Source organism: Bos mutus, chromosome 16 (genome assembly GCF_027580195.1).
Source record: "Bos mutus isolate GX-2022 chromosome 16, NWIPB_WYAK_1.1, whole genome shotgun sequence".
In the NCBI taxonomy this organism is placed as follows: Eukaryota; Metazoa; Chordata; class Mammalia; order Artiodactyla; family Bovidae; genus Bos; species Bos mutus.
Genome location: NC_091632.1, coordinates 1,700,933 through 1,714,273, shown reverse-complemented (window position 1 = coordinate 1,714,273; position 13,341 = coordinate 1,700,933). Strand labels below are relative to the sequence as shown.

General features: G+C 37.1%; 1 protein-coding gene across 5 annotated transcripts in view; it reads right to left on the bottom strand.

Annotated features, from left to right (window-relative positions):
• Positions 1-13,341, bottom strand: part of MDM4 (MDM4 regulator of p53) — a 51,881-nt gene that overhangs the window by 15,069 nt on the left and 23,471 nt on the right. For 4 of the 5 annotated variants that reach the window (XM_070384550.1, XM_070384548.1, XM_070384549.1 and 1 more), the window contains exons 3-10: positions 13,106-13,180; positions 10,496-10,629; positions 9,461-9,516; positions 5,808-5,875; positions 5,041-5,140; positions 2,716-2,876; positions 838-987; positions 120-200 (exon numbers count right to left, since the gene is read on the bottom strand). In XM_070384550.1, the coding sequence (XP_070240651.1) occupies positions 120-200; positions 838-987; positions 2,716-2,876; positions 5,041-5,140; positions 5,808-5,875; positions 9,461-9,516; positions 10,496-10,629; positions 13,106-13,180 (825 nt within the window). Of the gene's footprint in view, positions 1-119; positions 201-837; positions 988-2,715; positions 2,877-5,040; positions 5,141-5,807; positions 5,876-9,460; positions 9,517-10,495; positions 10,630-13,105; positions 13,181-13,341 lie in introns of those variants that run through there. The other variant, XR_011467176.1, reaches the window with a different exon arrangement.

Genomic DNA, 13,341 nt, shown 5'->3' with positions numbered 1-13,341 from the left:
CCTAGGAAAAAAAGTAGACAGAAATGGGGAGAAAGGACACTCTTCAACACAAGTGAACTGCTGGGACGTTAAAATCTGAAGACGTGAGTAGTGTCAAACAGCTTATTAGAAATTCATACCTCAGAGGTAACTTCTATATCAGTATCGTCACTTATGGATTTAGGGTCCTCAAGGTCATCATTTTTTCCCACTTCAGTCACCTGAGAAAGCAAAAACATCTCATTAGCCAGGTTTACATATTTTAGATGAGGTTGTTACCTAAGAGCAAAAAGTACAGAGCTTCAGTTTAAAACTCCCATTCTTCCCCCATCACTAGCACTTAAAAATGAGACAGCTTATATGTGAGATCGAAAACATGACTCTGTACATACCTAGCTGACATTTCAGTAGAATAAATGACTGAAAAGCACCAAGAAGGGCTACCAAAGATCTCTTCAGCATTCAGAAGGGAGAGCATTCCCAAATTTATGTATTTAACTAAACAGTATCAGGGTATAAATTAGTAAATATAGAAATGTTTTATCTTGAGAATCTAGGAAGGCATTGATAAGAATAAAAAGGGATCACAGGAGAAAATGTGGGGAGTGTCTTCTAAACTTTAAAATTCTAAAAATTAAAACCTCACTTCTGTGATCCACAAAGTCCTACCCTATTTTTAAGGCAGGCGTGGTTAACTTAATGTAAATCTTAAAACTGGCTAAAGTATTACAAGATGAAAAGGGGAGACCACATGGGTCATTCGTTGCACGAAGTAGCACAGTGTCAGGGTAACCGATCTGAACGAGCTGTACTACACGTACATAACCAAAGTCAGTGTGAAACTCTTCCACAACGTACCTTTTTGTCTATCAATTTCCCTACTTCTTCACTTGTTTGTTCAGGATCAGCAGCTTCAACTTTTTTTCCAACACCAAATTGCTCTGACACTGACTCATTCAAAAACCACAAGTCATCTGTGGTGTCTGAAACAATGGCAGTACCTATATCCTAACAGAAAAAAACAAACATGAGTTTTTGTGAAGTGAAGTGAAGTCGCTCAGTTGTGTCCGACTCTTCACGACCCCATGGAGTGCAGCCTATCAGGCTCCTCCGTCCATGGGATTTTCCAGGCAGGAGTACTGGAGTGGGGTGCCAGTTGAACCAAAGTAGATGAACCCAAAACTCCATATCCTCATACATCTCAAAAGAATGCCTAGCCTTTCTTCTACAGATATCTATTCATTCAACAAATATCTATTTGGCAGTGACTATGTATAGACTAATGGGTGGATATGAGAGGACTTGGCAAGGAATTTTCTATTTTAGTAACACTAGAGAAACAGCAATGAAGTGCTTAAAAGCTAAAAACTCTTAGTTGCTCAACTAAATAAAATCCATCTCCTACATTCCTTTTCACAGGTGGCAATCTGAGGACCTAGAAAACTTTCTGTTAATTGTGACATGTTCTTCCCTGTAAGTCAATGATGTTTATTAAAGAAATATGAAAGATACTGATGATAATGCAAACCTCTATCCTCTTTCTGAATTCTTTTATTTTATTGAGGTAAAGCTGGTATATAATACTTCTTTCTTAATTCTTAAACAACTTTAAATATAACTTTATTTCCACATTCATCTATGGATAGTAAACTATCCATGTTTACTATGTAAACTATGACATGTTTTTCTACAATATTCATAAGAGACAACTTATTATTTTATTTCTATATGTCCATTCATTTACTGAACAAATAGTGTCTATTCTGTGTCAGATACGAACCAGGTACTACTTACTAAGCAATAGAATAGAGTGGTCAATAAAAGCAATAGAAAAGAGTGGTCAATTAAAAACCGTGGACTTATATTTCAATGGGGTCAAACAGACAATAGATACATAAACAAAATACAATAATACAAAGTAAGAAGAGCAACGGAGAATATAAAGAGCAGAACGGTGATGAAGTTAGACTGTAGAAGTAATAAAAAGTGGCTACATCTCAGGTATGCTTTAGAAACAGAGTTGACAACCTGATTCGGTATATGACAGAGAGAGAAATCAATGAAATCTCTGGATGCATGGCTAGAATAACTGAGTAGAAGGAAGACATAAGTAAAAGGACACACTTCCCTGGTGGTCCCGAGGCTGGGACTCAGCACTCCCAGTGCAGGGGGCCCAGGTTCGATCCCTGGTTAGGGAACTAGACCCCACATGCGGCGACTAAGAGCTTCCACATGCTGCAGCTGAGACTCAGCATAGCCAAACAGACAATAATAAATGTTTAATGACAGCATCGAGAGCTCTCTTTTGGGATTAAAAATTATTTATTTGGTTGCACCGGGTCTTAATTATAGCACACAGGATCATTACTTACAGCATGCAAACTGTTAGTTCTAGTGTATGGGATCTAACTTTCTAACCAGGGATCAAACCTGGCCCCCTGCCTTGGGGGCACAGAATCATAGCCACAGACCACCAGGAAGTCCCAAGAGTTCTGTTTTGAACATGGAGAATGTCAGACCATCCAGTGTTGAGTAGGCAGTTAGATGTGGGAGCTGGGCACTGAGGAGAGACGTCAGGGCTGAAGATATAGATTTGAGCATCACATGCATATAGATGGCACTGAAAAGTCATAGCACTGCATGGGAATTCTCAGACAAGCTAATGTATGTTTCAAGAGTAATCAAGAATGTCACTCTATCAAAGAAAAAAAGTTCCTCTTCAAATGTGAAATTTACCTGATTTGTCTGTAAATCAGTTGAGCCATTACTTCTAGGTGTATAGTTATTTCTCAAGTTTCCTAAAAACCACCAAGGCAAGCCAGCTACATCCCACTCCTCAAACCCGAGGTCCAGTCTTGACGTCTCTTCTTGAGTTAAATTTGCTACCAAGTCTTCATCTACAAAAGTCAAATGAAAAGATGATAACTGTGTATGTAACACTTAAGAATCAAGACTCTCTTCATAATGCTTAAAATTTCTTGTACAAGGTAAGTAAAAAGAAAATCCTCTTCCCAGGAAGAAAGAATCAGAAATCAAATACCTGTATCAGTTGCAGAGCCCAAATCTCCTTCCTCTGCTTTTAGATTTCATCAGCAAGTACTGCCACTTAGAGGTCATTCATCAAGAAACATAAGCCCTGACAGCATCCAAACAATGACACTGTTCTAGAAGGATTTCTAAATGGCCACCTGGTGGCATTTTAAACATGCCTACCACTGTAACAACTCAGGAATGACTTGATTCGTGACTGCAAATGGTGACGGCATAGTGGCCCAACCCTTGAGACAGAAACTCGGTGTACAGACCATACTGAGCAATCACAAGGTTGTCAAGGCAGTCTCACTGGTACCACATATTTTTGGATGTTTCTCAATAATTCATACGTTTCAGCAGGTAACAACCACTATGAAACACTGAACTCTAGGCTGTCCAAATAAATACACATATATGTCCTTTCTGGATCAACAGGCTCTTTTGGAGTTAAGATATTTAAAAGCTAGAAATATTGCAAATCCAGGACATAGTAAGGGCCCACACGTTCTAAATAAAAGATCTTGTGTTGTACATCTAAATAATATTCAAGGGAGTTACTAACATAAGTTTGTTGTTACCACATGAAATTCTTTTCATTCTTTCCCACTGTCCAATCTTTTTTGTTGTACTTTCTTACTCTTCTCTACCTCTTCCTAATACTCTAGGCAGGCCAATGGCAGCTAAAGGGGTTTAAATGTGCTAAGGTACATACAGTTGAAAAAATGTCTGCAATAAATGGATCCCTGCCAGAACAGTTACCCTATCTACTTACAAATTATGCTGTTCCTGACTATTAAAAGGTATACCTGCGCTCAGGGAAACTTCACCTACCTTTTACTTACTCACTGCTGATTATGAGAAACCTAATTTTGAAATGGTATCACATTAAAGTTATCTTCAACTACTCAAGCTCTATAACTTCTTCTGAAGGGAATGAAAAAAAGGCCATTCTTTCCACATGTAAAAATTCTGTACTTTCTACCTATACACATCCCTGAGAATACTAAGCTATTAATTCTCAAAATTTACATCATGAACTACAGTTTCTTGTCTTGGCCGTTGTTATATATTAAACAGCCTTTGAGTAGAAAATAAGCAAAGGCTTGTATTTAAAGAAACAAAATTATACACTTAGTACCATACAGACTGAAATAAGCTCCCAGCTAACTAGATAGCCCAAAATTCAGCTTATATTCAAAGCAATTTGAAGAAAACCTAGCATATAAACAGATTAAAATCTATCATTTACAACAACTGTAGCATCATAACTTTCTGGGATGCTGCTAAGGTCTAACCTGCCACTTGTGCAAATATGAGTCAGGTACCTACACTAGAAACCATCAGGCCATAAATTGAGAAATTTATGACTTTACATTATCTTTGCAGGAAAAAGTTTAGGAAGTACTTTATAAAGCAGGGCCTGGGGAAAACTTCTGAAACGTTGATCAACTCACTTAACCTGACTGTACTATACCTAATATGAATGGGAAACATCTAATGACTACCATCCAAGGATAAAGGAACTACTAGGCTTCTTATGTCTCATTCTTGGCTCTGAGACTTCAGGTCCATTTTACCATCTTTGTAAACTTCAAAAATATATGAAAATCAGCCTTTGCCTCAAGCAGACAAATAAAAATAACCAGATCAAATATATACAGGGGAGCCAAGATTTAAAACGCCAAGGCAGCCGAGTTACTAGGTGGCAAATGGATGAATGCAGGGCTATCTTCTATTAGCATGCTAGCTGAAGATGGTCTTGCTCCGTCCTGGTCACCATGTGTTGCTAAAAGAGAACTACCATCTTCTTCAAAGTTAACAGTAGTAAGTAGGATAAAGAAAAGGTTTTCAGAAAGAGTGAAAATAGGTATGACATACACCGCTGCTACATCACCTAAGAGACAGCATTAGTATTTTTGGGGGTTCTCGATGTAACTAACGGTCTTAACAGATGCCATTTCTAAAAGTCAACACCAGAAACAGAAGAAAGAGAAAGAAAAGTCTACATGGTTTTAATCCAAAACTTACCTTCTCTAGAATTTTTGCATTTATACTGTGAGGTAGGCAGCGTGGGAATATTGCCTTCTTCAGTTCTTTTCCTGGAATTGGAACTTTCCTCTACACTTTGCTGAAAGGAAGGGAAAGGCACCCATCAGTGCAGCAGAAATGACTGTGACCAGGGGATGTAGCAGTTCCATTCCAGCTCACCAGTGAGTGTGCGACACAATGGGTTACGCACCAGGAAAGAAAACGCTGGAGTTCACAACAGTCATCAAATACAGGCAACCTCTCCTTAACCCACTGTGGGAAAAAAATCTGCACAAAAGGTCCAAATCTACTGTTAAAAACAGGCTATCAATATAAAGCCTCTAGCCTACACAAAATTAGGCATAATGCAGAAAACATATACCAAGATGATCATAAAGGTTTTGCAGGTTTAGGGAAGCTTTAAGAAATGGCCTGACATGAACTTATTTGCAACAAGTCTGTTAAAATCTAATAAAGCAATTTCCTCAAACACCTATATACATACAACATCACACACAAGCCCCAAGAAAATGCAACTGGAAGAACTGAAGATCGGAAGTGCTACATCCCAAAGAAAGATTCAGAGACTGGAACTCTGTTATGGGCAGAACAGAGAAGGTTCGCTCTGTCCCTAGTCTTTGAACTCCCAAGAACCTTTCTTATTAAACTCTTACCACATTCAGGAAAGGTCTTGGGAGTCCAAGATCATAGGTACAGAGAAGGGGCCACTCTGTACAACAAAAGAAGTCACCGTGTGGTGATTTTACCTTCAGGTGGTCTTGACTTGGAATATCCATACTGTGCTCCTGTGCGATAGCGAGAGTCTGAGCAGCATCTGGATAGCAAGTAAAACAAAAGGAAAACCTTCCCTGGTAATAGCCATTCTTTCCACACCAAAAGGACCTCAGCAAACAACCCTGAAGCCAGGCTCGATCCCTAATTGTGACTGGCCAAGGCTCTCATCCAAAAGGAAAGGAAAAAAATTAAAACTAATAAAAATGGCATAGACCAAAAGAGGCTCTATTCAAAATATATTACCAAAATATAATCTGAAGAAAAATGAAAAATGAATTAAAAAATCTTCTTCCATATCATGCTTTCAAATGTAATATGACAGTGATTCCAAGCACGGAATAGTGGAGAGTATTTTATCAACTCCTATAGGCGTAGTTCCAAGTTTGCCTTTTTTAAACGATAAAATTTTGACTTTTTAATTTTTATTTTCAAGTGTTAAAGCTATAGAGAATTATGAAATCTAAAAACCTAGGTTTGCTTTATGACACAATAGCTCCCTCATGTAAAGTTACATTCTAAGTGTCAATGATATTTCACAGTTTAAACTATCATCACCAGGTATACACATTTTTTTAATGAGTAAGTCTTATTTTTCCCAGTTCCTGTAAACATTTCCTAAGAAAGAGGAAGAAGATAAAAGTTTCTCTCAAGGCCAACAAAAAGAAGTGAAGGAAAGAACAACGTGAGAGAACTTCTTAGATAATCAGAGAAAAATGTATTTCAAGGCCTTGCAAATTTTTCAAGCCAAAGAGAAGATGCAAATTTAGCCACAGGAAAAGAAAAGATGCAGAAAACTTAATAAGCTTGGACCACTCATTACATAAGGTTATACATAACTATATCCACTCAAATAAGTCTATCATGGATTGGGTTCATCAGCTATTACTAGGTCTAGAAATAAGACACTTAATAGAAAATGTCATTCCTCATCCAATAAAGACTTCCAGAGAAAGGATACAGATCCCACAACTGGTCTGACAAATCAGTTGTTTGGCACAGAGCAAATATTTTCAAAATTGTAATTACAAAGAGGATTATTTATAGAAGCATTTTTATAGATAAAATGAAGATACTGAAAGTTTTAAGAGCCAGCATTTTCTGAGCACAGCAGTTTTTAAAGATCAATTAACATATAATGCAGTGAAGCATTTTTTCAATGAAGTAATTTGATTACTGTCATTTCTAGTTCTAAATACTACCTTACTTAGGTTAAAACAATTAGAAGCAAAAAGAAATTACCAGTGAAAACTACAATGTACGAGGAAATTTCAATACAAAATTTGTCATATAAATTTCATTTTATTCGAATACATGTGGAAATTTGGAGAAATAATTTATAAAGAACCACCTTCATTTTTTCAACCATCAAAATAAAAGGTTTACTTTATTCGCAAAGGTATAAAGTAACTGACAGGGAAAGCAATTTTCTCATTTGTCCTTTCAAATAAAAAACATGCAATCCAATTTATGAAGAGCAACAGAGATGACCAACCATAAGCACTAATGCAAGTTCAAGTTCAGAACAACCAGTCAAAATTACTTTGGGGCAATTTCCTGGTTTTGATCACTGTACTGCAATTATATAAGTTAGTACCATTGGGGAATCTGGGAACTCTTTTCAGTATCTTTGAAACATTTTTGTAAGTGAAATTATTTAGAAGTGATAAATTAAAGAACGAAGAATGTTTTAAAGATTTAATGTTCAGATTTTTTAAAATGTGTTAAAAAATTAATTGGAGCAAATTTTTTAAAAGCAGGGATTAAAGAGACATCATTGTGTGGCATAAAGGAAAGAGCAAGGGCGGGACAGTCACAAATATCTGCTCTCTTATCAGTGGCATCTCATTTTGGGCAAATTACTCATTCTATTTAAAAAACAAAAACAAAACTCAAAAATCCTCAGTTTCTTCATCTCCAGACCTTCCTCATAGGGTTGTGAGGATAAACTGAAATGTGTGTTAGAGGAGAGTTCATTTAATATACAGCATGTTAAATTCTGATGAGGAAGTACGAGAAAGAAAATGAGAGAAAAAGTGAGAACTATGCTCACTCTAGATATTTAGAGAACAGATCAACCAGAAAGCAAATTTTACTGAAAGAACAGATCAGCAAATATAAAAGTACTTGTGTATTTCAAGACAATAGTGACTATCCCAGGAAAACCATACTATTTCACGAGTGCCTGAACTTCAAAACAGTGTCATATCATCTGCAAGGCCTTCCCTCTAAAACAGAGCTTTACAGATGGGTACAGTGGCTCAGTGAAACCAACAGGCTTCAGAATTCAATGTAAGTTCACACTTACATTTCAGTATGAGAGCAGAGTCTCTTTGGTCTCACTGTAAAGAGTAAATCTTTATTAGGAATGGATTTTTTTTCCAACCTGTTTGTTTCAGTAAACTATTGAAAAATACCCAATCTAAAGAGATTACCAACTTGAGTTTTCTTCAAAGAACAATGTCACCTAAAATCTAATCTGAAACTCACAAAAGGGCTTCATGTAGGAATGGAGAAAGAAAAAAGTTTCATTATTTGTAAATGAGTGAGAGGGTTATATTTTAGCTGTATACAGTTTATTCACTTATCTCTAACACACCATACTTCAGACCCTAAAGCAGCCTGTTTCCTGCACAATACTAATAAATTAAACTCAAAGGGCAGTATTTAAAATATGTGGAATCAAGCAAAAGGTCAGGCGAATTGGCATTCAAATAACAGAAAACTAAAACCTTTAGGAAAAAAGGTTCTTTGGGGGTAGGGGAAGGGGACCTTTATAATAGATGGGTCAGGGTAACACCACATAAAGCCCACAAAATATTAACACCGCTGAAAAAGGGATACATAGACCTTACATGGCTCTGATGTGATGCAATAAATGTATGAAGCACTACCCATGAAATCTTGGCACAAAATTTAACCTTGAACCTATCCAAACACTATTTGTTCAAGCACTATTTGTTCACCAAAAATAGAAGAGACAGAGAAACATGTTAAACAATGTCACAAGGACACAATCTGAAAATCAGAATGTGGGAAATTTATAAGACAAATGAAATGATCCATTTCTTCAACAAATAAATAATATAATGAAAAGAGGGTTAAGTTTTATAGATTAAAAATACTTAGCAAGACATATCAACCAAAAGCAAAGTGTGGACTTTGTTTGGATACTGATTTGAATAAGTCCAATGTAAAAGCTGTTTCTGAAATAACCGGAGTTAACATACATGAGCTGGCTGCTGGGTAACGGTATGGAGTTACTATTTGTTTATTATTATTAATTCTGTTGGGTGTACTAGTGACGCTGTAATTATGTTTGAAGAAAAGTCCTTATCTGTGAGAGACTTTTAAAGCCTGTGTCAACGAAGCACATATGGCAGAACACTAACAATTACTAAGTCTAAGAGGTGGGCTTTACTTATACTAATCTCTATTTTTAGTATACTTGAAAATTTTCACAATGAAAAGTCAAATAAATAGTAGCAACATTTTGTGTGACAGCCATCCCCCACAAGTCATGGCAAGACAGCATTCAATTTCCATCTAAATCCTCCCTGTTTTTCCATGATTTGCCCCCTCAAAGTTAAAGTTGTGATAAGGACTGAAGAAATATGATGTGACATACCTGTAGCAGCAGTAGCTAATGTGACAAGATTCTTTCTTAGCATATCATAGAGAGGGCTGTAAAAGAGATAAAATAAAAAATTAATAATCACATGGTTTTCCATTAATATGTAAAATATATTTTTCATATGCTATGTCCCAACATTCTCTATAACATATAAAGAGGCAAATTTTTTTCCCCAGAATACATTTTTTTAAATTATTAAGTATCAGCATGTTAGTACCCAACCCCTTGTATTACTCTGCCCTCATAAAAAAATTTTACATTTTATTTCATAAGCTAATAGTAATCCAAGTAGGGAAATTTCCTTTAAGACTACTCCTTCCTTCTATATTTTATAGGAAGGGAGTCTTAGAAAAACTGATCACAAAGCTATAGAGAGAAAGAGAACACTGACTTCTCAACTACTAAATAGCTCCTGATTGTGTAAGTGAATAACCATATACCCCATGCAGCTGGAAAATGCCACACAACAGGTCAGAATAGCTCCAGTGTGATTCTTATGAAGCCCATCATTAACCTTAAACTGCCCAGAAATTCTACATTTCTCTTGTTGGCTCATTCTTCCTCTCTATAACACTGCTTCACAAAATCTAACCTAGTCACATCAAGCTCCTACCTACACCTTTATACACAATGTTCAATCTGCCAGAAGCTCTCCTTCAATAGGCTCCCCCGAGTATTTAATTATCCAGCTCTCAAGTCAAATAGCACTTCCTCAAGGAACCTTTCCTCAACCCCTAAGACCCTGAATCCCATGCCCCAGTACAGTCTCACGCACCTCTTTTATGTAACACTCACCATGTATAATTTTACTATGAGGAACAGTGTTTACTGTCTCACTACTCTTTAAACTCAGTAAAATTAGACACTGTGGCTCACTATCATGTTTCCAGTACCTCACAGTCGCCTGATATATGCAGGCCCAACAAATAACTTGTGGAATAAAGGATTAAATAGACATTAATAACCAATGGGGATTAAGTGGTTAGGTATAAGCACCCCAAAAGATAAGCAAACCCTCACTGTTTTTACCTTGGATCTTTCACAGAGAAGCTCTGACGACCTAGTAGTTCTCCCAAAAGATCTCCACCACAATATACCATATGCTGCTCCTGCTGATCATAAAGCTGCTTCACCATGATATACTGGCCTAGATAATGCATGACCTACATGGGAATAAAATACCACCAAGAGATTTGTCTAGTTGTAGCCCAAAATACAAATTAAATGAGGAGATAAGGTCAGTTTGTTTGCTAGAGAAAGAGATAACATATTATGAATATGATTATCAGTACTTGTGTAAGGGGTCCTACAACAGGATGCTACTGCTAAGTCACTTCAGTCGTGTCCGACTCTGTGCCACCCCATAGACGGAAGCCCACCAGGCTCCTCTGTCCCTGGGATTCTCCAGGCAAGAACACTGGAGTGGGTGCCGTTTCCTTCTCCAATGCATGAAAGTGAAAAGTGAAAGTGAAGTCGCTCAGTCGTGTCTGACTCTTAGCGGCCCCATGGACTGCAGCCTACCAGGCTCCTCCGTCCATGGGATTTCCCAGGCAAGAGTACTGGAGTGGGGTGCCATTGTTGCCCCCAATTACTAAGTTCATCTACTTACTATCATTCTGGACACTAAGAGACCCTTACTTTTTAGAACAGAAATATACCAGTCTGATAATGAGGAAAAGTGGTGAATTTACCAGGTATCCCCTTAAAAATGTTCTCACCAGTCCAAATAAAGGAATCTGTTCTATTATTAGAAGTAATAAACTTTAAATTTGCCTGGCTCATAAAAATGTTTTCCAACTCTAGGGCACACAACTACTATAGACTTTGATGTGTGTTAAGTCTTTCTGGCAAATGGAAGTACAATGGTTAATAAGCCATCAGCACTATAAGTACATAAAACAATTTAAGTGTTTATCAAATAAAAATTTAGTCTATCTGACCTTTTCACAGAGTTAACAAAATGGAAGGGAAGACACAGAAGTTAGTGATTCAAAAATTTTTAATTATCTAATTTTCCAAATGTTTCCTCCAGGTGGTAGATTTTTTAAAAAATTGTGTGTGGGTAGTGTGTGTGTGAGCGTGTGCTCAGTTGTGTCCGACCCTTTGAGATCCCATGGACTAGAGCCTACTAGGTCCCTCTGTCCATAGAATTCTCCAGGCAAGAATATTGGAGTGGGTTGTAATTTCCTACTCCAGGGGATCTTCCCGACCCAGGGATCGAACCAGAATCTCTTGCACCTCCTGCAATGGCAGGCAGATTCTTTACCACTGCTCCACCTGAAAAGTCCTTTTTTTTCAATTGCTTAATAGTTAAGTTCACTTGATGACAGTAAGAATTTTATCACAGACCACAAAACAGATCAAAGCAGCAATTTTTATCTTTAGTCCCTGACTTCCCAAGAATTATTAGATATTTGCACAAAACTTTTCCCTACACTGTTTCTATTATACAGGAATTACGATGCTCTCAGGCTGTCCTCCATCCCAGGCAATGTGTCCCGGTATTAACAGAGCTCTCATATCTAATTGAATATCTAGAGAAAAGTAAGATGAGAAAGAACGTCTACCGTAAGGAAAAGGAAGTTTTACATTTATGTCTATCCAACTTCCAGAAAAAAATAAATCCACTCTAAGTATACAAAATAAGATCTTTAAATACACTACTCTGAATTTGTACATACTACCATTCTCATTATACAATACTGCCTCAATGCACATATGATAACCAATATTTAAAAATAAAAATGAGAAAATTCCTCTCTATGTACCAAACAGTGTCAAGATTCATAATAAAGAGCTTATTGTGTAAACTGTCCAACTTTTCCCCCATAAAACAGTTTCCCGAAACAATATATACTTAATTCTGTCTTAACTCAGGCAAACTGCCATGCTACCGAAGGAGACTGCATAATGCATTATTACAACTTAATTGATATAAAAATCCACATTTTAATAAGAGTTTGCAAAAGTTTTATCAGAATTTTAAACATAAAGTCCAAAATGATACACTTAATTTAAAATGACAACGGAAATATGAGTATTCTAGAAAATCTGAAACGCCTCCAGATTTGTTTCCTAAAGCGGTAGAGTGACTCAGGCATACAGCACTGCTAACAGGTGTCGGCTGCTGTGCGTGCGCTCAGTTGTGTCCATCTCTTTGCAACTCCATCGACTGTAGCCCGCCAGGCTCCTCTGTCCACAGAATTCTCCAGGCAAGAATATTGGAGTGGGTTGCCATTTCCTCCTCCAGGGGATCTTCCCAGCCCAGGGATCGAACCCATATCTCTTGTGTCTCCTGCACTAGCAGGCAGATTCTTTCCCACTGTACCACCTGGAAAGCCCTGATAAGCTTTTATGAAAAGTCAAAAGAAGCTTGATAATTTTGTTCCTTCCCTCTGTTTAAGAAGGGTTAGATATTTACCCTACTAAATCCAAGCAGTTCAAAGAGACTGTTTTAATAGAGTTTTTTCCACTTAAAAGAATTTAATTTGTTTTTGTTTTTAAAAAAGTTATTTAAATGCTAAGTATTTTAAATAACTCACGTCCTCAGAAGAGTATGTGACCAGGGACTGAGCCCACACCCTCCGCACCGGAAGCCAAAGTCTTAACCCCTGGGCCACTAGGGGAGTCCCAGCTTACCTCTTTAACAGTGAACATTTCACCTTGTGCACCTGCTGCTTGCAAAATCTTCAAAAGAGGCAGTTTTGGTCGTACCTGATATAAACATAGAATAAACTTGCTATTTACATTTCAATCAGAGTGGTCTCTGAAATCCAAGGGAAAAACAAACCTTAAACTTTTTTTTTCAAACAAACCCTGGTAGACATTTAGCATCTAGTAACTACGGATGATCAGACTATTACTTGCTGATTTTC